The following is a 25,027-nucleotide window of genomic DNA, read 5'->3' on the forward strand; positions in this document are numbered from 1 at the left end:
GCATTAATTTTTGTATAATATGATGTCATGGGGTAGGACTGGATAAGTCTGACTTCTTCCTACTCCATTCAAACATGTCATATGTGTAAGCAAACTGATTTTGGATTAGCATTGGTTGGATATGTGCAATTATGTGTGTTGTTGCCATTTGTTCATTTGTTCTGTTCTGCATGTTTGAAAGAATAAAATCAATCAATCAATCAAATCAAGTGGTCACATAACTGCTTTGCAACAGCTTTTTCAAGGATTTTGGAAATAAATGGGAGATTGGATATTGGTCTATAATTAGCTAGGACACCTGGGTCAAGAGTAGGCTTTTTGAGTAGAGGTTTAATTACTGCAAGTTTAAAAGCCTGTGGAACATAACCTGTTAATAGAGAGAGGTTAATCAGATCTAGTATGGATGTGTTGATTAGGGGCAAGCCGTCTTTGAGCAGCCTGGTCGGGATGGGGTCCAGGAGACATGTTGATGATTTAGATGAAGCAATTGTTGAGGTCAACTCAGAGAGATCTATGGGAGAGAAGTAGTCTAAGTATAAATGAGGTCTTACAGATGTTTCTAAAGCCATTGTAGTTAATTGCACATTCGCGAGAGCTGTGGGAGTGGTCCGACCAATTTTTTCTCTAATAGTTGTGATTTTATTTGTAAAGAAGCTTGAAATAGTTTGGGCCCAGACATTTGAGAGACTTGTAGACACTAAGTTGGGCCTTAAATTCAATTCTGTATTATACTGGAAGCCAGTGAAAAGACCTAAGGACTGGAGTAATGTGGTGTTCGTCTTCTTGGTGTTTGCCAGTATTCTAGCATTTTGAATGAGTTGCAGTCAGAATTACACCATGCTTTTGGATGGGGTCAGGAGCACAGGTGTCACTGCGTGGAAAGTGTCTATAGCATGGTGGTGAAATAACATGTAAAAGTAGGTCCTGATCAATCATGTTACAGGTGTAACTGACAGCAGACATGAGGCGACTCACTAGGAAGTGTAAATGGTACAGTCCACTATAGGGCTGTTTGAAGTCAGAGCCTGTTAGATGTTTCTTCAGCCCATGAATGTTGCCTCCATTTTGACATTGTTTAAAGTAAAATGGACTAGTCTCATTACTTTCTCTGAAAACTGCAGGTAGCATATTACAAAATTAACTGCATGCAAGTGAACCTTAAAGCAGCAACTCTTGTGCCCTGGGAGGAGAAGTGTGGAACAGAAAACTACAAGAAGGGGTGTCAAAGTATTATTGTTTTATTTTTTTAACGTTTTTATTTTCACCATCAATCCATGTGGGACACCGTACTCCATGGCGGTTCTTTCAGATTAATCATTACTGATACTGACTATATATTGTATCTCGTATGCTAAACATGATCTGAGCCACCTGAAGACCGTTCCCAATAACCCGACCCAATTTTCCATGTTATCTAGAAGTATTTCTTGATCCACAGTGTCAAATGCTACACTAAGATCTAATAACAGGGGCTTATGTGACTCTTTACCAATTTAGATCTTTATTTGTTAGCAAAATTGTCCTGTCAGGGGAAAAGATGCCAGATTATGACAGAAATGTTTTTAGATTCATATGACAAGGAGTCATATGAATCTAAAATTTGACGGTTTAAAACTGAACAGCGGCTGAACAGTGGTGACATTTACTAAAGTAGTGAATCTAAGTACAAGTGTTAGGTACTCGTAGTAGAGCATTTCCATTTATTGCTACTTTATATTTCTTCTGCACTACAATTTTAGCTGTTTTCTAAAACATTGTGTTTTTTCTAAAATATTTTTTCTGAAACATCTGTAATTACTTTAATAAACATCTATAATCACTTTACAGCTAATATTTTGATATAATCTTATGAAATTTAAATCATTTTGTAAAAAATGAAACCAGTTGTTTTCAACCTTTCTGGCTTGTGACACTTTACCAAGAACAGTGCCTGTTCTCTTTGTCATGTTTGAAATGTCTTTGAGTCTTTGTTACTTGCAGATCCAGCAAGTAGACATTTACTCTTTTAAACTTAGATGTTTTCATCGGAATGACCGCCCAAAGAGGTGAAATGATCAGTTTATTTGATTATTATTATTTTGAAGCAAACATTAAGAGAGTTAAAAAATATCAATACAAATCTGTATAGCAGAACATTGGAAACACTTGAGTAAAGTAAATGTGTTTAAAGTAGGACTGTAGAAGTTTACATTTTAAAGTAGTTCTAACTTCACCTTAATCAGTTGCAACAGTAAAATGCAGCTTGTACACTGATATGTCTGTAGGAATTTATTAATGTAATATGGGGACCATTTGTCTCTAACTCTGAGACTTTAGTTTTTTTATCTCTGTTTCTGGAAAATACTTGCACACCTTTACTTAATTTGGGTTTTTAATGCAGGAATGGCATTTTTTCTTTTAACATTATTTGTATTGCATTATTGCTCTGGCCACAATCTTTAAAATGTCCTGAAATGTTTAAATTAGGGCTGACCACAAACTTCCCTGTTTTCTCTGTTTGCATGCAGCCGACTACAAGGAGAGCTTCAGCACGATTGGAAATGTGGAGGAAATTGCCTATAATGCTGTTTCTTTCACTTGGGATGTCACGGAAGAAGCCAAGGTAAAAAAAAAAAAAAAAGCAAGCAAAGAATAGTGAGATTGTGAAGTTTAAGTCAAAGCAAGAAATGACTGAGTCACTTGTGGGAACCACAAGCTGTTGTCCTGAGGCTTGTTGGGCTGCAGGGACTCTGTCTGGATTGTAATGTTTATGTCCGTGGACTGCTGGCACCTCAGAGGTTCACGATAGTTGGTGGGGCATAAGTCAGGTCACTTTATCCTCCATGACAGAAGGAGCATCTCTTTATTTGGGGTTGCAGGCACCCCAGGCACATGGTGACAGAACCTGTAAAGGAGCTACTTGCAGTTCGTCTTTTGTAAAAGTGTTAAACACATGAACATGTACAAACACAGCATCAGGGGTGTGGAGACAGTGGCTGTAGCTCCCATTCAGCTCTGATTAAATGAGAACTCCAAAAACAGCCACATTGAAAGAGAAGTAATTGCATCTTTGTGGGTTTGTGGATAAATATTAACTTTTTTGGTGCACAGCTTCACTTTATTGTAATTGTTGGTGTGTTCAGGTAGTTGTATAATGATACAACATCAAGCTATGATTGTTCAGTTTATGCTTCCTATGTTCTTGTTCTGCAGCTGTTGACAATAATGTACCAATACAGTGTGTGTAGTTACATTTGAGAAGGTCTGTACAGCTTGTGAAGATGGAAAGCATCTAAATGTAACCTCTCCTCAGCTTTCATCATCAGCACTTAAATTTATACATGTTCCAGCTTTAGAGCACTTAGTGCTCGATTGATTAAGCAGATCTTAGGGGACTCACAAGACACAACATGTATCAAAACTGAGGCATCAAAGGTGAAGAGATCCTGACTTCTAGTCCCTTATATGAGGTCAAGCCCAAAACACTGGATCCTACACTTACAATAATGCAAGTAAGTTGCATCTTTTCATTTTTCTTTCCAGGATTGTTGATGTAGTCTTAGGACTGCCATACATTTTGGTACAGACCCTCAGGTTCCCCACAGGCTGACCAGTGATGGGTTTACTTTTTCAATTTGTCCGATACATTGATTATGGACACATAACCAAAGAAATTCTCATCGGCCTCAACTGCCTCTTCTTATTTTAGTGTTAATTAGCAAAGATGAGCATATTAACATGCTAAACTTAGATGGCAAACATGATCTACTAAACATCGGCATTGTCATTGTTATGGTAGTATGCTTATATTAGCATTCAGGTCAAAACATGTCCGCAGCAAAGTACAGGCCCACAGTTATAGAAGAAGCTTTATTTATTGTCATTGTGACACGTACAATGAAATTATGTTTGGAGCTGAGGGCCGCTGCATGCTGCCATCACGGGCAAGGGGGGGGGATTCAGTGTCTTGCCCAAGGACACTTCAACATGTGGACTGCAGGCACCGAGAGTCGAACCTTCAATCTTCTGGTTGGGAGACGACTGCTCCACCCACCGCACCACTGTCACTTCCCCATAGGGTGAGGAGGGGACTAAATATTACAGAAATTGTCCTAGTGGCTTATGATTGTGATAGGGACAGGATTGTTGCCTTAGCATACATAAAAATCATCATTTGAAAAGTGAATGCCAAAAACAATCACATCATCCTCCAATCCGGAACCTGCATATTGTAGTTTGGTGGTGAGCAGTCTGACTCTGGTTGTGAATGTGTGGCTGCTGCTGCCAAACACTAGCCAGATGATCATTATCGGCCTTTCTACTGCACACTGCCTGGAAATAAGGTGGAAAGTTGCTGTGTGGAAATGTGTGGGCTCACATGTTGCTGCTATGACTTCTCTCACTTTCTATGGGTGGTGCCATCTAGAAAGTTTGGTATCCAAACTTAATTGGATGTGCTGTCAGGCTCTGATGGGTTGAAATACAAGACTGATATATTTCATTCAAACAATCAGTTTTGGCACAGCTCTGCTGTCACCTGGCAACAGTTGTCATCCTCGTTGTGCTGGACTGTGAAATGTGTTGATAGGGGAGTGAGCTGCTTCCTGCAGCATGACTCTGTTTTTGTGTTTGTTTGCTTGTGCCTTGTGAGCGGATGGCACTGAACAGCCACGTTATAGCTCCCCCATGATCATTTTGCTTTTAAACCAGCCTCCTACCCCCACACACACACACACACACAGATACTGGCAGCAATGTGTCCACTGCTGTTGGAGAATTTTAAATGGCTTGGGTCTGTGGAGGTGGAGGTTTGTAGGAGGCTCATTTGTGTTCCAGGCCCTTCCAGCAATCAGCGCTAACTTTTGCAGGTTCAGACAGGCTGATGTCGATGCCGCATAGTGGGAAAATTACTGTTGAGGCACAGTGAGGAATCTCTACCGTTATCCGTCCTGTTGGTCCTGTTTAACTGGAAAATTCATCTGGAGTTGGTTGATTTAGCATTAAACAAATGTCACTGTTAATCACAGGAACCTGTTCCAACATGTATTTAATTGTGTGAACATACGTACAAAGTTGATTAGAGTGAACACTTCATGGTTTGAAACAGTTAAAACGGTGAGATTTGTGAATCCTCTTTTTGTCTTTCAAGTGTATAAAACGTCTGAGGGGCTCTGCTACACTGTTTAGCTCTGGGAAAGAGCCATACTGGAGCAGAGTCATGCATTTCAAGGTATCATGACACTGAGGGCTTTGAAAAAATATTCAACCACCACTCAATGTTTCAGCATAAAAATGGCACTTTCTTCTAAATGATCATCATTTCCATGTTTGTTTCCACAAATGTGAACCATGTTTATTAGCAGATAAAACATTCAGTATGAGGAGCGGCTGTCTGAGTGGTGGGCTGGGACATGTTCGCATGGCCCAGTGTCGCTGACCGTTCAACTATTTGATAGGCCATTATTTATATCAAAACTATTATTTACAGTATATCCAACTATTTCAACTGTTTAACCATTACTTTTAGCTTAGCTAACTATTTAAACTTTATTCATTACTGCTTAGTGCTTGTGTGCACTATGAAATATAATCCTGGAGACGCCGCTGGTTTCAAGTGTTAATATACACTCGCTGTCCACTTTATTAGGTACACCTGTACAATTGTATGCAATTTAATGGAACACTTCTGCCTTAACATCTGTGTTGATGAAGATCTAAATGTTTCAGTTTTTGGTGAAATTGTCATGAATGTATAAATTCAATTCTATGTTTATTATTGAGGTCCTAGCTAATGGTGGTGTTGTACTGGACTACATTATATTCAGAGGTGTTCCTAATATTCTGACCCTCTCATGTATGTACTGTAGCTGAGGAGGACAAAAATATAGACACATTCAGGTGGTGTTCATGTGTAGCAGCTGACCAAATATGTGGTTAATTTTCAAATAGAAAGTCACTTTCAGCTTTTCCCGTTTAGGGGTCGCCACAGCGAATCGTCACACTGACGACTCGCATGTTTACATTTGGCATGTGTTTTATGCCGGATGCCCTTCCTGACGCAACCCTGACTTGAACCCGGGGCGCACCGGTGAGAGCGCTGTGCCTTAACCACTAGCTTGCCAATTTTCAAATGAAATCATAATTTTTGTTATTTTTGTAAAATAAGTTTGAGTTTACTAACTTTCCACAGCCTGAGCTGCAGAATCACCCCGGGCTGTGAATCACTGCTGTGTGACAGCTGTTTGATCAGCATCTCTCCCACTGCTCATTTTAGCTCAGGAAACCCCAGAAACTGACACTGTCTTCTGTTTTTTTCCCTAGGTCTTTATCTCTGTGAACTGTCTGAGCACAGACTTCTCTTCCCAGAAGGGTGTGAAAGGGATGCCTCTGATCATGCAGATCGACACCTACAGCTACAACGGGTGCAGCAGCAAACCCATCCACAGGGCCTTTGCTCAGGTCAAAGTTTTCTGCGACAAGGTGAGGAAGACTGCTGCCTGGTCATGACATGTGATTCATTTCTACCTTTTGCTTTACTTAATCAGTCTTTAATTGTATTTTGTGCTTTCTGTCCTGTCAACCTCCTCTGTGTTTTGCAGGGCGCTGAGAGGAAGCTTCGTGATGAGGAGAAGAAGCAACTCAGAAGGAAGACAAAAGGTAAATACATGGTCTTTCTTTCTCTCTTTCAATCTGGCAAAAAATTAAAAATGATGATATTCATATTAGTTATATATAAAAAAATGTTTGCAAGCTTAATTTAAAAACCATGGAAACAAGGTTACAAAGCCTGTTTCAGGAAATCAGAAAAATGATTGGAACAGAGAGGACAGCAGAAGTGTAAAGCCAGGCAAATGTAATCAAACCTGTACTTGGAGTGGTTGCCCGGCAACAGATGCTGAGTTCATGCTCTCTCTCTTGATTAGGGAAGAACAGCAGTTTGGGACTGACCTCTCCCATTAGGAGGGCTGATAGCACGCTGTTCAAAACCATGATAGACCTGGACTCCCAGCCTGTCCTCTTCATTCCTGACGTGCACTTTGGAAACCTGCAGAAAGCGGGGCAGGCAGGGGACCTCTCTCTCTGTCTCTCTCTCACACACACCTGGTCCAGTCTTGCAGTGTGACTTATGTTTTCTCCTCTGTTTGCAGGTATTTGCCTTTAACCCTGAGGAGGCTGACAGAGATGGGTGAGTGTTCTGCTGTTATTCTCACACCACTGATTTCCTGTAAAACCTCATGTGTTGCATCTTACTGCACCATGTGCACCTGTGGTTTATTTTTGATGGCATTTCCATGGTGGAAATAGTTTATGTATTTGTGTCACACAACTGTGAAATGGACTGGGGATCATTAATTCTCCCTGTATGACATCTAAATGGAGCAGGGGAGGAGCAAAAAGCAAAACAAGTATTCAGATCATTTAAATGGTTTGTGTATGTTTGTGTGTATGTGTCAGGAGTGTTCTGATGAAGAGGATGTCATGTGTTGAAGAAAATATCAGTCGACCTCAGCACAAGAGGTCCAAAGTAGACCAGGAAAAGAAAGGTTTGTCTTTGGAGTTCTTAATCTTTTTTTTGTCATATTTGAGCCAAACATGGCGTCACTGAAGATCTGTATCAGGTTCTGTTCCTTATTTGACATGATGAGTGATGAGGCTTTTTGTCTCCTCTAACTATATTTCTTTAGTTCTTCTATATGTGAGAAAGGAGCGTGATGAAGTGTTTGATGCCTTAATGCTGCACACCCCCACTCTCAAAGCGTTGATGGAGGCAGTAAGTACTGGCTCAGTACTGTACCCTGAAATAGGAAAAACACATTGGACCCTTTGTGCTAAACAGGATTTGTTAATCTCAGAATACTAATATAATAATTCATAGAGTTATAATGACATTTAGCTGCGACCTCAGGCTGCTTCAGCATGTTTAAACATGTCTACTGTTTCTTCACAGATCTCAGAGAAATATGCAGTGCCTCTTGACAAGATGGCCAAAGTTTACCAAAAAAGCAAAAAAGGGTGAGTCAGTCTTCAGAGAAATGATGCTAACAACATGTGATCATGTGATCAACCCTGTGAGGCTGCATGTAGGCACAGCAGTAATTTGTGCTAACATGCTCAGTAACATTGCTAACACTTCTGATGTTTATCGTGGATATTAGATGTTCAGGATTAGACATCTATCCCATTCCACATGGGAGCACAAAACATGCATCTTCTGGTGATAGGCTTACAAAATGAAAAGAGCAAGAGAAATAAAAGAACATCTGCTGCAAAATGTATCCAAATAAAAGGATTTCCCCCCTTATCTCTGAGGCTTTCATATTTCAGTTTGATCTTGTGAACCAAATCTCATGGCACTGCATGTTGTTGAGACATTTAATGGAAATCCATCCACTAGTTGTTTGGATGTATCAGTGAGCACCAAACCAGGAGACTGACCAGCAGACTCTCTGACATTGCCATTTCTAGACCTATACCATTAGCATGGCAAAAAACATGGAGCTTATCTCAACAACAGTATCACTCAATGGAGATTCTATCAAAGAAGTCTTTCTAATTGGTTGTCTGTCTTCCTCAGGGTTCTGGTGAACATGGACGACAACATTATCCAGCATTATTCGAACGAGGACACTTTCATCCTGGCCATTGAGAGCTCTGCAGACTCCTTGCGTGTGGTTCTGTCAGAGATCTAACGTCTGTCATTGATCATTAGTTGGTGACGCTTCAGCCATGCTGTGTGTAGAAATTGTGAATGTTTGTAGCAGTATTGGCAATTACAAGCTGGTGTCTTAGGATCTGCAATTACATGAGTCACCATTATGGAAAAAGCCTGCAAGTCCCCAGGATGTTGTTAAACTCCTTCTGTACATGTTTACTGCTTTCCCTCTCTCTGAAGAGACTGTGGTGATTAGTATTTATGACATTAGTTAGGCACTCACAAAGCCCAGCTGGTCCATCCATTTACTACCTTTGCCTGAGGCTTCAGTCTAACCACTCTGGTCCTACTCACCGCCGGTTTACACCTGAATCACTGACAGCTTCATATGCTTCATGCACTGTGATGTACAGTCTTTTAAATGAGTTGATAAATACAGTTTTATATGCAGTCACTTGTCTCCTGATTTATTTTACTTCTGACATTAGTTTACCAGTTTTAACTAGATGTTTCTGCAGCATCCAAGGTAAAATTTGCAACTATTTTCTGATAAGGCCTTCATATATAAGGGGTTTATAAACTGTAATTATTGGCTTTGCTAGCAAATCATTTACTAAAGCTTTATCCAGCCATTTTAGATACACCTGTGCAATCGTGTGCACTTCAGTACAACAATTCCACCTTAACATCTGTGTTTGATGCTCTAAATGTTTGTTTTTGGTGAAATTGTTATACAATTACAACTTAAATTATATGTTTATTATTGAGGTCATAGCTAAAGGTGGTGTTGTACTGGACTACTTCAGAGGTGTTCCTAATATTCTGACCCTCTCTCTGAATATAATGAATAGAATCATGTTCACATTTGTGTGATTATTCCTAAATATATCAACTATAAAATGATCAATACACATTAGCAGAGCTTTTCAAATTCGGTCAAATCCAAAAGACAAAATGCTGTATAGATGTGATCAACGGTCATGTTAGTGGTGCGGCTCTGGGATGGCGGTGTTGACCAATCCACCACTTTGGTCCAGAAACAAATATCTCAACATTTAGTTAACGTCATCATGAAACAACAGCGAGACCTGGACGACCCCTGTAGGGCCGTGTGGTGCTCTCCATGCTTGATCACTGCTGCCACAGTGAGGCTGACATTTGTGGTTCATGGTGAAGTATCTCCAATAACTGGATGACTTGCCAATAAAGTTAGACATTCACATTCCAGACTTTTCAGCTCTGTTATCAGGTAAACATTTATTTTGTGCAATTCTACTAGATTAAGATCACATCATCCTCAGCTGTACTTGGGACTAACTGCAATATTTGCAAAACTATGCTAACCTATGACTCTAAATTGCCTGTAGGAGTGAGTGTGGTTGTTTGTCTACATGTCAGCCCTGTGACAGACTGGTGACCTGTCCAGGTTGGACCCCACCTCTTACCTAATGTCAGCTGGGATTGGCTCCAGCCCCCCACAACCCTATTCAGGAATAAGCGATATAGATAATGGATGGATGGATGCTAACATATTGTTAACCTAATGACCTGGCAGCATGGTATCCGCATGTTAGCATTAGCATTTAGCTCAAAGCCCCAGTCACCCAAATAGTGTCAAAAAGCTGCTAACATGGCCCGTAGACACTGCAGTAAGAAGTTATGTCAAAGGTAGTGAAACAAGCTGCACCTCCTTACTGCAATGTATTTACTCACTCACAGTATAATCCTCCTGTGTGAGATGTATTATTCTTTCCCCAGACACAAAGGTAGTTCAGTGGGATGGTAAATACAGCATGAACAGCTTTTTGACATCACGAGCCAAATTTTAGCATTACAAAATTAGTCTTACCTCAGCCAGAAATGAAATAAGTACATGTACTATAGTACTGTACTTTCTTAAAAGCATTCTTAAAAATGTGTGGGACATTTCACAATTAAAAATTTAAATAAAATAACTTGTGTCTGCTGGACCCTATATAATGTCTCTACTCAAAATGATATTTAGCATTATATTGCACAATCAATCAGACATGACATACATTTTTGCACACAAATTGTAAATTTAATTCTCGTTTTTTAAAGCTGACCAAAAACTCAATCCTGTGTTCCACAACTGCAGTCACTAAACACAGGATACCATACAAAACCTACAAAATGCAACAATTGCAAACATTTTGTTCAACAGATAACAATTGCACAGTAGAAATATATACAATACTGTTTTTGTTTTTATTTGGCACTTGACCATAAGATGCTATTTTGTGTTTTACCAGAAATGTTGCACCTGGTGTAGGCTTAAAAAAATATCACTAAAATACAACAAAAGCAACACATTGTGACAGTATGATCGCAGAGAGCCGTGATTCTCGGTTTGTTTGTCTGCTTTTTTTTTCTTTACAAAAAAAACAAACAGCTGTTAGCTAATAAATCATTTGAAGCTTTTCTAACTGGGAACGATGTAATAACTGAACCTTCTTTGCCAGGCTCTGGAGGAGGGACAGGTACATTCACTGCTCATGGTTGAACTAACAGAAATGCTGAGAAAGCTACCTCTTCTTTTTAGGAGCTTTTTTTTTTATCACACCTGAACCAAGAAAGGAGGGAGAAGAGACGAGGCCAAAATGTTAATTCATGTAATGTTATTAGAGGGACACCAGCACTTATGCTGATGTGTGACCCATCATGCCATACATTGTACAGATATACTTTAAATTATGTATATGCCATTTAGTTGGAAGTATACTCTGTGTTTGGGCCCTATTTACGCATCCAGCTGGATGGTGACTTTGATACTGAGCTCAAGTGAAACAGAAGAAAGCTCAGCTTTGACTTCCCAGCAGCCCCACTGAACAGCTTGTCTTTACAGTAAGTGTGTAGTTCGTTGTGGCGGCGGCTTTCTAAAGCTCCTCTGTGTTTCCCTCTTCAGTTATTGATATGAACCTCTGGATGTGTCAGCTTTGGCAAGCCATACTCTGTCAGTGACACCAACTACTGGCAGTAGTGATGATGACAATACTAACAGAAGCGAGCACAGAGCTGGATGGGCAACTGGCAGTTTAGCCACCGATAGCCAAAAACATACATTAAAAACACACATGCGCATAAGTCATATACATGTTATTTAGTCTATGCACCCCTGTGTCTAACTGACTCAACATGCAGCATTTAAAAACATCTAAAAGTAAATGTGAAGAAGTGAGTCTTTGTTCTTCACATAGTAAATGTCAAAAAGAAACTGGTTTGCATGCTTGATATCCTGCAACAGTCAAAATAAAATTTAAAAAACAACTTTTGTAATATTTCTTTTGAACTGAGCATTCTAGGTGATGGGCACTTGCTTTACAGATTCAGGTGCACTTTACAATATCTACAAGGTTTTCTATTCCACCTTAAGCTAGAGCGCAGTAACACATCGTGACTCAAATTCTTTGTCATATTCTTACTGACATGAAAAATCACTGGAACAGATAATGGATAAAGGGATGTGTTTCATCCTTCATTATATCAGTGAGATGTCACGAAATCAAACTACTGATTAGAATGCATATGCATAGTAGCATAATATTACATGTTCAGGTCATCCCAGCACGAAATATGAAACAAAGTCTATCAAGTTACACAAACACACATTCTCACAGTAGAAAAGAGGAAAGTAAAAGCAGTACACATTCTGAGTGAAGGACGAACTTCACAAGTCCTCTCTGTAGATTCGCATATTTCACCTACAGTAAGCCCTGTTGTTCTACACCATCTCTCTCTCTCTCTCTCTCTCGCTCTCTCGTTGTCTCATGTACACACTCTGTCTATGATACATGTTAGAGTGAGAGGCTCTGTGTTGCCCAGGCCGGAGCCTCAGAGGGCACAGAGAGCCAAGCAAAGACACCGATACAGAGACTCCAGTTTATACTGTATATATACAACCTACTATAGACCGTCTTTATACTCTGACATGTCCAGTCAATTCTAATCAGTGGGGTTGATAACCTGCTGAGGGTTTGGACAGTCTTCAGGTTCAGTCGTCGGTTGGGTGTGGAGGGTTTGGATGAAGGGCTCGAGGGGGGAAACTGCAGAATGTGGCTCCTGTGCCCACTGTGAAGTCCTCAGGGCAAAGTGAAGGCCTGTTTTCATCTTCATTATCAGCTTGTCATTCTTCATCATCAGACTGCTCCATAGTGGAGAGTTAAGGGCATTTAGTCACCCAAAGCAGCACTGCAAGGAGATAAGTGAATGTTAGCACTGAGACACACTCTCATGAAAACCGCTGTTGATATACTGAGTTTGATGTGTCTAATAGCTGCCAAAAACAAAGTCAGCAGCCAGGCTGCTGACCTCTGCTCATCTTTCAACAGACTGTGGCCTTAAACTGCTGCAGTGTTTCCACCAGCTGACTTTAGGAATCACTGACTTCTTGACATACACTTGACAGAGAGCTGCGGTCAGCCACAGGTACTGACTTCTTCTACGTAACTACTGGGAGCTGCTAGGATGAGCCCTCTTTCTGCAGCATCACAGCAACATTCCTGCTCTGACTTTCGGCTCAGAGGTAAAGTCTTTGCCCAAATGTACAGAATGCTGAGCTGACTCATGCCTGGAGCTCAGTTTCACAAAAGCTACAGACATTTGACAAGCCAATAAACCTTGTAACAATGTCATCAACACCTGTGGGGAGGCAACACAAGGTCTTGGGTTTTATCTTTAGTGAAGTGTTTACATTCAAAGAAGATAGGGTTTTTTGGAAGAGGCGCTCACAATTACATCACTACAGAAATGGTGAAATTCTACACATCGAGGTTTTAAAAAGAGCACCTCCAGCAGCTGGTTCCATATAGCAGGCCACCTCCTACAGAGTCTCATGTTGGTCCATGAACTGGAGACAGTCACAAAGCCAGTGCACACAGCACCTGAACAGCAGCCCTCTAGCAGGTGGCTTCACTGCACAGGAGATGCACAGCTGTTCATTCCTGAGGCTGAGCCTCAGCTGTCCTGCTTGTGGCACTTTCTCAAACTGGCTGTGCATATCACTTACTCCTCTCAGATTCTGCTGCACTTTACAGTAAAAAATGTGATTTAAAGCTTAGGGAACTGAAGTGTTCACTGTGAGCTGTGTTGCAGGACAAGGTGCTGAATGTGAGTCTTACAGGTAATGATGATGCCTCAGGTTTAGAACTGTCCAGCACTGCTGGGGTCGCACTGCAACAGGCGGACGATGGAAGGGTCGCTCTTAGCTCCTTTGATGAACTCCTCCAGAGACAGCTTGCCTACAACACCAGCATCACATTAAGAGACTATGTCTTTTATTTACACAGCTGTACATAAGACTGAGGGACAGTATACCTGCAAAACCAAACACAGACAAAAGTTAGAGATCTTGATCAGGATGCCATCTCAGTTAAAGGTTCAAGGAGGAGAAGCCACAATGACCTCCTGATAGACAGTACAACATGGAACAGTGACAAAGCCATGCTGCAGCCAACACATTACCAGTACGATGGAGGATTAAGGTAAAAAGTGACACTCACAGTATTATGGTACATTTCAGCACTTAACTACATGTGTTTCTGTTAAATCTCTTCCCTCATGAGCTTGTTTACTCATTCCACTGTGACAATGGGGCTTTTTATTTGGTTTATAAACCTCATGCCATGACAAACCTGTCCATGTCAGTGGTGGGGCAGAAAGCCTTCAACCTTATACTTGTTTGCCTGAACATTTGGCTTTCGGATGGGATACGGGCAGGATTTGTGACAGGATTCAACACAGTAAATGTTTCTGAAGAATCATAGTGAGATTCTAGTGTTTCTTCTCTGTGACTATCCCCACTTCAGAACATTCACAACCTTGTACAGTGAATCTTAATGATGTCCCGCATCTCACCAACAGGTGACATTGTTGAGACAGCTCTTCTTTCTCCCAACCACCCCAGACAGAATCAGGTTGCCTTGCTCATGCATACAGTGTGTTGCTCTCTATTTGTGATTCTTTTTAGAAGAAGCAAACAGACAGACAGCACAGCTGCACATCCAGGTCCCTCTCAGTGGTGCTGTTCTTGCTCTGCTGTCACTTTCCTCCCAGTTGTCCTCACCTCCTCTTCTCTCTCTTCCAACCCACTCCCCTCTCTCCTTCCACAACAACACTTCGTGCTTCTGCCCACACAAGTTACTCTTTCCTCATTGTCTATCTCTGTCTTCATCCCATCTCATCTCTTTCTGTTGCATGAATGTGCTTTATGAATATCTAGAGTACAGTTGTGTATGTATGACTGGAGTGTGTATGACAAAAATCACAGGTCATGTGTGACTTCAGCTGGCAGTGAATTGCTGCTTCAGGCTAAAGGCTCTGCAAGTGCTTCTGCGACTGCAAACCAGGCCAGTTCATACTATGACAACAGCTGCTGGCTAGCTAAACAGTGACAGTAACAACCTGTTAAAACATCTGCATTTTAAATGCCTGCTGTGTCTCATTTCACTCATATCAATTAAAAGCTGATCAATAAATGATTTCTATAACATTGTTCTAAAATTCTAAAATTTTGAATCTCGGTAAATAAGCAAAGGAAATATCTTCAACTACAGTGCCTAGCGAAAGTATTCGGCCCCCTTGAACTTTGCAACCTTTTGCCACATTTCAGGCTTCAAACATAAAGATATAAAACTGTAATTTTTTGTGAAGAATCAACAACAAGTGGGACACAATCATGAAGTGGAACAAAATTTATTGGATATTTCAAACTTTTCTAACAAATAAAAAACTGAAAAATTGGGCGTGCAAAATTATTCAGCCCCCTTAAGTTAATACTTTGTAGCGCCACCTTTTGCTGCGATTACAGCTGTAAGTCACTTGGGGTATGTCTCTATCAGTTTTGCACATCAAGAGACTGAAATTTTTGCCCATTCCGCCTTGCAAAACAGCTCGAGCTCAGTGAGGTTGGATAGAGAGCGTTTGTGAACAGCAGTTTTCAGTTCTTCCCACAGATTCTCGATTGGATTCAGGTCTGGACTTTGACTTGGCCATTCTAACACCTGGATATGTTTATTTGTGAACCATTCCATTGTAGATTTTGCTTTATGTTTTGGATCATTGTCTTGTTGGAAGACAAATCTCCATCCCAGTCTCAGGTCTTTTGCAGACTCCATCAGGTTTCCTTCCAGAATGGTCCTGTATTTGGCTCCATCCATCTTCCCATCAATTTTAACCATCTTCCCTGTCCCTGCTGAAGAAAAGCAGGCCCAAACCAGGATGCTGCCACCACCATGTTTGACAGTGGGGATGGTGTGTTCAGGGTGATGAGCTGTGTTGCTTTTACGCCAAACATAACGTTTTGCATTGTTGCCAAAAAGTTCGATTTTGGTTTCATCTGACCAGAGCACCTTCTTCCACATGTTTGGTGTGTCTCCCAGGTGGCTTGTGGCAAACTTTAAACGACACTTTTTATGGATATCTTTAAGAAATGGCTTTCTTCTTGCCACTCTTCCATAAAGGCCAGATTTGTGCAGTATACGACTGATTGTTGTCCTATGGACAGAGTCTCCCACCTCAGCTGTAGATCTCTGCAGTTCATCCAGAGTGATCATGGGCCTCTTGGCTGCATCTCTGATCAGTCTTCTCCTTGTATGAGCTGAAAGTTTAGAGGGACGGCCAGGTCTTGGTAGATTTGCAGTGGTCTGATACTCCTTCCATTTCAATATTATCACTTGCACAGTGCTCCTTGGGATGTTTAAAGCTTGGGAAATCTTTTTGTATCCAAATCCGGCTTTAAACTTCTCCACAACAGTATCTCGGACCTGCCTGGTGTGTTCCTTGTTCTTCATGATGCTCTCTGCGCTTTAAACAGACCTCTGAGACTATCACAGTGCAGGTGCATTTATACGGAGACTTGATTACACACAGGTGGATTCTATTTATCATCATTAGTCATTTAGGTCAACATTGGATCATTCAGAGATCCTCACTGAACTTCTGGAGAGAGTTTGCTGCACTGAAAGTAAAGGGGCTGAATAATTTTGCACGCCCAATTATTCAGTTTTTTATTTGTTAAAAAAGTTTGAAATATCCAATAAATTTCGTTCCACTTCATGATTGTGTCCCACTTGTTGTTGATTCTTCACAAAAAATTACAGTTTTATATCTTTATGTTTGAAGCCTGAAATGTGGCAAAAGGTCGCAAAGTTCAAGGGGGCCGAATACTTTCGCAAGGCACTGTACGTGCTGTTTTTTCTTACCGGCACAATGAGTGTGGACTAGATGCAGCATTGTTTGGTTGGAGCATAGTGACACCAGCCGGTAGTTATGATCTTATAGCACAGGAATTAGTCTTAGCACCAAAATGTACCTTTTCTCTGTACCATTAATGCCTTCTACTGGATGTAAGGCTGCACCCTGAAAGTCGACTAGTCGAATCGTTATTTGCAAGACCAGTCAGTCAACTGAGACTTCTGAGTCAACCTTTGCTTTTATTTTATTTCATTTTATTTTTTCTCAGATAGTGTGCATTACAATAGAAGGTAGGGCCAGCCCCTGTTAGTTTGTCATCTTCTCCTCATTTTAGTGTGCCAGGCAGCCATTTGCTCAATGCTTCCCGCTGTGGTTGGAGGGGGTGGGGGTCGGGGGGGTTCCCACTTTAGTGGCGACACTGCACTACGATGCATGAGTGTATAAGGTCCAATGACACCATTTCACAAACTGCTGCCCAGAACAAGGAGCAGAGGACAACAAAACCACTAGGACAATACACATAAAAGGTGAGATTTATACTTTATCAGAAGTGTTTTCAAACATTGCGGTCTACATTTTAAGAAAGATTTTAATGGTTGTTATGATGTGGCTGGTTTTGCATACGTGTGTCCCTCTCCGTTAAAGTGTAACATACCGCCCTTTATCTTATGTCTCTTTGACTAGGACGCTAACAAAGATGCACTGGGAAAACATTTCAAAGAGGAATTATAAATAAGAGGAACCATAAATATGTATTCATTAGCAGTTCAAGCTGGCACGCATTAAACATAACAATGCATTTACTGATGGGAGAAACCCAAACTAGTTGGTAAACTAGGTTATAACCATGTCTCAGGAAAAAAAATGGCCTATAAGAAAATTATTTTAACAGAAGTACAAGTGTGCTGCCTGCCTCATTACTCCGACCAATCCATATGGCAGCCTGACATTGTATACTGTCAATTTAAATCTGGCGCTGTATACAGCTGTATAATGATTTTTAAATGCACGGAGATGTGTTCCAGCCACTCTTTTGCATTTGATTACCGATGTTCATGCCAGCTGATTTTCTGACAGTCTAGGTGAGATATCTGAGTTGACTGACAGAATTCTTAGTTGGGTACAGTCCGAACTAAATGTATGCAACTTCTATGTGAAACAACCCTAACTTTAAAACAATCAGTTGCTGAGGCCAGCCGTACCATCTCTGTTGGTGTCCATCTGCCTGAAGATCTTCTCTGTCCTCTTCTCAGGTGTCGACTCGTCCTCAGGCATCTTCATCACTGAGGATACCATCTTATAGATTGCCTGCATGAGGAAATAAGTAAGGTCAGATTTCAAAGAGCTGAAGCTAGAGTGCTCAGACTAAGTGAGGGTGTGCTCAACTGCTCAATACACACAAAACTCACATAAAACAAGCAAGCTATAGCTTGCAAAACAACAGGAGCACTAATGAAGGTAAGCAGAACAGACAACATGAGCTGACGTTTTGGCAAACATGTGCCTTCCTCAGATTGAAAGCAGATTTAATCCATGGATCTCTGCACCAGTTGGTTTTTAAAATGGAGGTATTGTGGCACTAACTACTGCCTCTAGGAATGTCACAACTCTGTGGATGGCCATGGATATCTGACTGTATAAGCACCTTTGCATCTTTTTTATCATTTAGGTTTTTATTTATTATAACATAGACAATACAAATATTACAAACTAGCATTTTAATCCACACATTAAACACAGATAGTTTACAAACCCCCAACTATTTAAATGGATGGTCACATTCTAGTACTCTATCATAATAATTCATACATAACAAATTAAAAAGCATAGGGAAAACTAAACACAGCACACATGTGAAGCAAAAAACAACCCAAACCCATGTGTTGCCTCCTGCATTTGTATCAGAAAATTATCCTGCATTTGGCAAGTTTTTCTTTGAGCATCATTTTCCCTGAACTCCCAGTTATATAAAGAAAGTCTGGCTGCTGTGATAAAACCTGTTCCTGTTAATGTTACAAATGTAATAACCAGTGGTTTTAACTTGTGTAGCGGGCAAACAGCATGACACTTCATTATGCTAACACTGACTGTGTGAGTGGTCCTCTGTGCTTTTAAGTTGAACTCATGCTGTCATGACATGCACAGGTCTTTTCTACAGTATCTATGAAATTAACTTTGTGTAAAACCTCTTAAGCATTATCATGCATTGATGCTGCCACCACCATGCTTCACCGTAGGGATGGTATTAGCCAGGTGATGAGCAGTGGCTGGTGTTTGCCAAACCCTGTGCCTGGAGTTTGGCCCAAAAAATGTGAACTGTGAGAGCTTATACAGTATTGTTCAAAATAATAGCAGTACAATGTGACTAACCAGAATAATCCAGGTTTTTAGTATATTTTTTATTGCTACATGGCAAACAAGTTACCAGTAGGTGCAGTAGATTCTCAGAAAGCAAACAAGACCCAGCATTCATGATATGCACGCTCTTAAGGCTGTGCAATTGGGCAATTAGTTGAAAGGGGTGTGTTCAAAAAAATAGCAGTGTGGCATTCAATCAGTGAGGTCATCAATTTTGTGAAATAACAGGTGTGAATCAGGTGGCCCCTATTTAAGCATGAAGCCATGCACTTGTTGAACATGCATTTGAAAGCCTGAGGAAAATGGGTCGTTCAAGACATTGTTCAGAAGAACAGCGTACTTTGATTAAAAAGTTGATTGGAGAGGGGAAAACCTATAAAGAGGTGCAAAAAATGATAGGATGATCAAAGACAGTCTGGAGTTACCTGTAAGTACTGTGACAGTTAGAAGACGTCTGTGTGAAGCTAATCTATTTTCAAGAATCCCCCGCAAAGTCCCTCTGTTAAAAAAAAGGCACGTGCAGAAGAGGTTACAATTTGCCAAAGAACACATCAACTGGCCTAAAGAGAAATGGAGGAACATTTTGTGGACTGATGAGAGTAAAATTGTTCTTTTTGGGTCCAAGGGCCACAGACAGTTTGTGAGATGACCCCCAAACTCTGAATTCAAGCCACAGTACACAGTGAAGACAGTGAAGCATGGTGGTGCAAGCATCATGATATGGGCATGTTTCTCCTACTATGGTGTTGGGCCTATTTATCGCATACCAGGGATCATGGATCAGTTTGCATATGTCAAAATACTTGAAGAGGTCATGTTGCCTTATGCTGAAGAGGACATGCCCTTGAAATGGTTGTTTCAACAAGACAATGACCCCAAACACACTAGTAAACGAGCAAAGTCTTGGTTCCAAACCAACAAAATTAATGTTATGGAGTGGCCAGCCCAATCCCCGGACCTTAATCCAATCGAGAACTTGTGGGGTGATATCAAAAATGCTGTTTCTGAAGCAAAACCAAGAAATGTAAATGAATTGTGGAATGTTGTTAAAGAATCATGGAGTGTAATAACAGCTGAAAGGTGCCACAAGTTGGTTGACTCCATGCCACACAGATGTGAAGCAGTTATAACAAACTGTGGTCATACAACTAAATATTAGTTTAGTGATTCACAGGATTGCTAAATCCTAGAAACAAAAACGTTTGTACAACATAGTTTTGTGTTTGTACAGTCAACGGCAGACACTGCTATTTTTTTGAACACACCCCTTTCAACTAATTGCCCAATTTCACAGCCTTAAGAGCGTGCATATCATGAATGCTGGGTCTTGTTTGCTTTCTGAGAATCTACTGCACCTACTGGTAACTTGTTTGCCATGTAGCAATAAAAAATATACTAAAAACCTGGATTATTCTGGTTAGTCACATTGTACTGCTATTATTTTGAACAATACTGTATACACAGGTGTGTCTTTATAAATGATGTCCAGTCAATTCAGTTTGCCACAAGTGAATACCAGTCAAGGTCCAGATACATCTCTAGGACACATAATAAAAGCAAACAGGATGCACCTGATCACATGTGCCACAGCAAAGGGTCTGCATACTTGTAAATGAGAGATCAGTTTTTGATTTTAATACAATTACAAACGTTTCTAAAAACATGTTTTCACTTTGTCCTTATGGGCTACTGATTGCAGATTGATGGTAAAATCTACAGCACAAAGTCTACAAAAAGTGAAGGGGTCTGATTACTTTCTGAAGCCACTGTACATTCTCAGTGTTTACATCCATTTGTTGCACTGCTTCACCACTCTGTGATTACATTTTCATTGTAGAGGTAGCAAGGGGTGGAGATAAACATACGCACATACACGTTCCCTCACGGAGTATTTATCAGTGTTGTGTCTCCTCTGCCTTCTCTGGCATTGCAGGCTGTTTGGCAGTAAACAGTGAAATCACAGCCCACTCTCTCTGTCTCTAATAAGGAGGTGGATTTGAGGGGAATGGGAGCTGATGTGAATAGATGATGGCTGCTTGATTATAGTGCAGTGGGAGCTTTAAGCAGGTGCTGGTTATGCCTCCTGTTACACGGTGGCAGGGCAGCTCAGCTCTGGGGTCACAGTGGTAGTCAATATTATATTGTTGGGGATTTAGCTGCTGGTCCAATCCAGACCAGCGCAGTGGAATAAGCTTATGTTTCTAAATCCCAAAATTACAAGCAACCAATAAGAAGTGAAATGATCTGCAGCTTACAGCCCTCTCAATATTCCTGACACAGCTGTGAGAACAGTCCCAGTCAAACAGAGTTTGTCTCAACCCACAGTTTTCTACAACTTTGAATGAACCCTTTAATTCCATGGCAAACAACCTGATTTCAAGTAGAAGTATGATGATATACAGTATAGCCTAATATTCCCTCAGAGCTACAGATGTCCTTCATTCTTTTCTAAAAATGATTAACAATACAGCAGTGAGACCTGCCAGTACACTAGGTGATGTGCTTATTTACTACCATGAACACACACTGCAGTTTATTATAGCTCAATTCCACACACTTGGGATGACATGGCAGCCTTGGGTTTAGAGTGCTGACTGTGGCCTGGAATATCTTTGTTGGATGTCATTCTCATGGATGTAATATATGACTCACACATCACACCCAAAGATGGCATCCATTCCTCTGATTAACCATTGAACGCATGATCCAAAAATGTTTTCTCTCTTTCCGGCTTGCGTCTGCATTGTGCAGGCCACATGCATGTGAGCATTAGCGTTTCTCCTCACAGCCCTGCATAATCATTCCTGCACAGCCCACAGGGGCACAATGTCATGGCCCTAAAACAGCTAGCCTAGGGTGTGCAAATGTAAAATATTCATGGAATAAAAACATTAATACCAACAGTAAAACTAATCTTTTTGCAGTGGAGTAGTCCTGTCCCCACATAATAACATTACGCAGAGGATTAAGTGACAGTGCTGAGTTCTAATAGATGTGTGTAGTGCTGTGTGTGTTTTTGTTTTGCAGCCTGGTGCCATTTGAACATGATTAAATGAAAGACTGCAGATGTATCAATATACTGTATGTGTTTATTTAGAATATATAGTTTAGTTACATTTTAAGCATCATTCTGTTCTGTCTGTAATCAACATTTGCTGCAAGAATGTAGTGAAAAGGTACCAGTGGAGTGACGCTGCTTCAGAAGCAGAAGTGGTTCTGTAGAAAGGCAGAGTTTAAGAGAGACGGAAGCAGAGAGGGAGGGCATACACTTGTTGACTTTTTGTTCTGAAAAATCGGTCTGAGCACTATTTGAATTGTACTGCAGTAATAAACACGCACATATGTACACGGTGTCTCGCCTCACACCCACTTCAAAGATGGACATGTTTCCCATGGCGACTATCTTCCTAAGCAGTGATCTAACTCATCTACACCTCTATTTTTTCAGTATCACTTAAATACCAGTATGATTACTTCTTCCCATTTTTTGATGCCAGCTGTGCCTTGTCTGCACAGCTGATACAGTAGCTGTGTATCAGGCAGACAGATGCTAGATATCATTTATCGATGAGTGGATGAGAGTTTTGGCTTTCTCCCTGCATTCAGATTTTTTCATTATCTGAAGAGGATGAACCAGGCTGGCTGTGATCTATCTCATTCACACAGCAAGGCTAATTATGAGCATCACCAGCATTTACACACTCTCTGCAGGAGAGTCTTAGCTAGCTCCCAGTCACTACAGCAAATGGAGGTGAGTATGAGTAGACAACATCGAGACCACCTCAGGGCGACACATTGGAAAGTGCGGACCATAATAATATTGGTTTGGTGAATAATAGCTGTTACCACTAACGGAGTGTCAGGGGGTGCAAGCAGTGCGGCTTGCACCTGGGCCCATGCCATCTTGGGGCCCAATGTGAATGTTCAAATAACGTAAATTAACAATGTAAAGCAATGGTAAGTCAGTTGAAGGACTAATTATGTGGTACCATTAAAGTTATTGTAATTTTACCTCCTCATAGGTTATAGCTGCATTTGCACCACACATGCAAAACATGCAAAACTAGAAAAATGCATTTCCTGTCGAAAATACGTGTGGATGCTAATAAAAGCTGAATGATTGTCCTGAAAATGCCTGAAATCAATTGCTGAAACATGAAACAAGGGGTTAAAAACAAGAGATAATGTATGAAAACCAGTTTTTTTTTTTGAGAACCATCGAAGAAACATTTTTAATTGTCTTGACTAACTGTGTTTAGGAAATCTTTTACACTATTATACTCACTGTAGGACTGGGTCAGAGTGATAGGCATTTTAAGTTATTTTGATATGATTACAAGAAATTATAATGCTACGCTTTGTTTTATTTCATTTGTTGTTGTTTTTTACACAACCTAACCTATACATAGACGGCTCTAGGAAAGCCTACTGAAACTGAGTGAATCACAGTTAATGTGAACCAAAGCTTTAGTTCTTAATTGCCTCTCAGTTTTGATATATGATACTTGTTGGCACCAACATTCACTGTATTGCTTGCTCAGACTTAGTGAAGCCCTGTGTGTTCAGTACTTTTAGCCAGTTTGAAGGAAGTGCTTTGTTTGCTACAGGCTTCATAATGATGACAGCCTAATGCAGGCAACCTATTTGAGCCAGTCATTTGACCAACATATGAAGTTTGCAACACTAGCTTTAGAATTATTTGTTGAGCTGGATTGTTTTATATGGCTAAAGAAAGAACACCCATATATTTGTCTGTAAAAGAGGAACATGGATTCCTCATGGTGCTGTTAGAAGTTCTTAAGTCTTTTTTCTTTTCTGTTTGCTTTTGTCCCAAAACCTACAGTCAGGAAGACCGGGCTCAAGTTAGATTTTGACTGAAAATTGCTCGACTGTTATGCTATGATAATGGGGTCCTTATCATGAATTTTCCCTTCAAAGGCAGCCTCACAAGCTGACCTTCAGATGTGGCAGAAAAGGGAGACAACCTTTAACGAGACAGAACTATATGAATGACCAGAAGGGAAACCCAGCCTATCAAATAGTAGTCTTTTTAGAGATGCTGCAATTTTGAGACATGGACAGAGTCATGCCTCAAAAAAGGGGGAGATAGATAGGGACAGCCATGCTAGTGTTTATGAATTTTCAAACTACTCCAACATTTTTGTTAACCATACAATATGGGCTTGCCACAATGCAAGAGAAAACTTAAGAACTAAAAGAGGTCAGTTTCCAAAACCACTACTTCCATTTCAACACATCTGCACGGACTCCATAAAACTAAACAAGGGTGAGGGAAAGAAATTCTTCCTGGTGATAATAGACATATTGAAGTGCTTCTCACAACTCATAATCCCCAGATATGAAATACTTGAAAATTATATAGTGACAATGGAACCCAAGTTGTACACTGTGCAATACCATTGTCGGTCCAAAACTTTACACACAGACCTGAAACATCCATATCCTCCACAACCTGCAAGGAAGACAGATTGGCACTCTTAAAGCACAATTGAGGAAAACAGGGGAAACTGGAAAAAATAGAATTTGTGCTTTTAAATCATTGCTTAAAACATATTTACTTGGTTTGGCTTATGAAAAACAGTAGGCCTGATGCATTCCTTTTATTTCCTCTTCATTTTTATTGATTGCTCACCTTAGTTATTTTATTTTCATTTTTATTGATTGCTCACCTTAGTTATTTTATTTTCATTTTTATTGATTGCTCACCTTAGTTATTTTATTTTCATTTTTATTGATTGCTCACCTTAGTTAGTTTATTTTCATTTTAGTGATTGCTCTCCTTAGTTATTTCCTTTTCATTTTTTA

At 40.4% G+C, this 25,027-nt stretch overlaps 2 protein-coding genes across 5 annotated transcripts in view; one reads left to right on the forward strand and one right to left on the reverse strand.

Annotated features, from left to right (window-relative positions):
• Positions 1 to 9,077, forward strand: part of LOC109963838 (grainyhead-like protein 2 homolog) — a 22,098-nt gene extending 13,021 nt beyond the window's left edge. For both annotated transcript variants that reach the window (XM_020606718.1, XM_020606719.1), the window contains 9 exons: positions 2,508 to 2,602; positions 6,301 to 6,459; positions 6,579 to 6,636; positions 6,903 to 7,042; positions 7,128 to 7,165; positions 7,435 to 7,523; positions 7,665 to 7,750; positions 7,928 to 7,992; positions 8,555 to 9,077. In XM_020606718.1, the coding sequence (XP_020462374.1) occupies positions 2,508 to 2,602; positions 6,301 to 6,459; positions 6,579 to 6,636; positions 6,903 to 7,042; positions 7,128 to 7,165; positions 7,435 to 7,523; positions 7,665 to 7,750; positions 7,928 to 7,992; positions 8,555 to 8,669 (845 nt within the window). In that variant the 3' untranslated portion in view covers positions 8,670 to 9,077. The remainder of the gene's footprint in view (positions 1 to 2,507; positions 2,603 to 6,300; positions 6,460 to 6,578; positions 6,637 to 6,902; positions 7,043 to 7,127; positions 7,166 to 7,434; positions 7,524 to 7,664; positions 7,751 to 7,927; positions 7,993 to 8,554) is intronic.
• A 2,122-nt stretch (positions 9,078 to 11,199) lies between these two features.
• ncalda (neurocalcin delta a) overlaps positions 11,200 to 25,027 on the reverse strand; it is a 97,099-nt gene continuing 83,271 nt past the window's right edge. For 2 of the 3 annotated variants that reach the window (XM_020606744.1, XM_020606745.1), the window contains 2 exons: positions 18,046 to 18,151; positions 13,793 to 13,890 (listed from right to left, as the gene is read on the reverse strand). In XM_020606744.1, the coding sequence (XP_020462400.1) occupies positions 13,793 to 13,890; positions 18,046 to 18,151 (204 nt within the window). Of the gene's footprint in view, positions 12,842 to 13,770; positions 13,891 to 18,045; positions 18,152 to 25,027 lie in introns of those variants that run through there. The other variant, XM_020606743.1, reaches the window with a different exon arrangement.

The sequence above is a fragment of the Monopterus albus genome, unplaced genomic scaffold, assembly GCF_001952655.1.
Source record: "Monopterus albus unplaced genomic scaffold, M_albus_1.0 scaffold81.1, whole genome shotgun sequence".
NCBI lineage: Eukaryota > Metazoa > Chordata > Actinopteri > Synbranchiformes > Synbranchidae > Monopterus > Monopterus albus.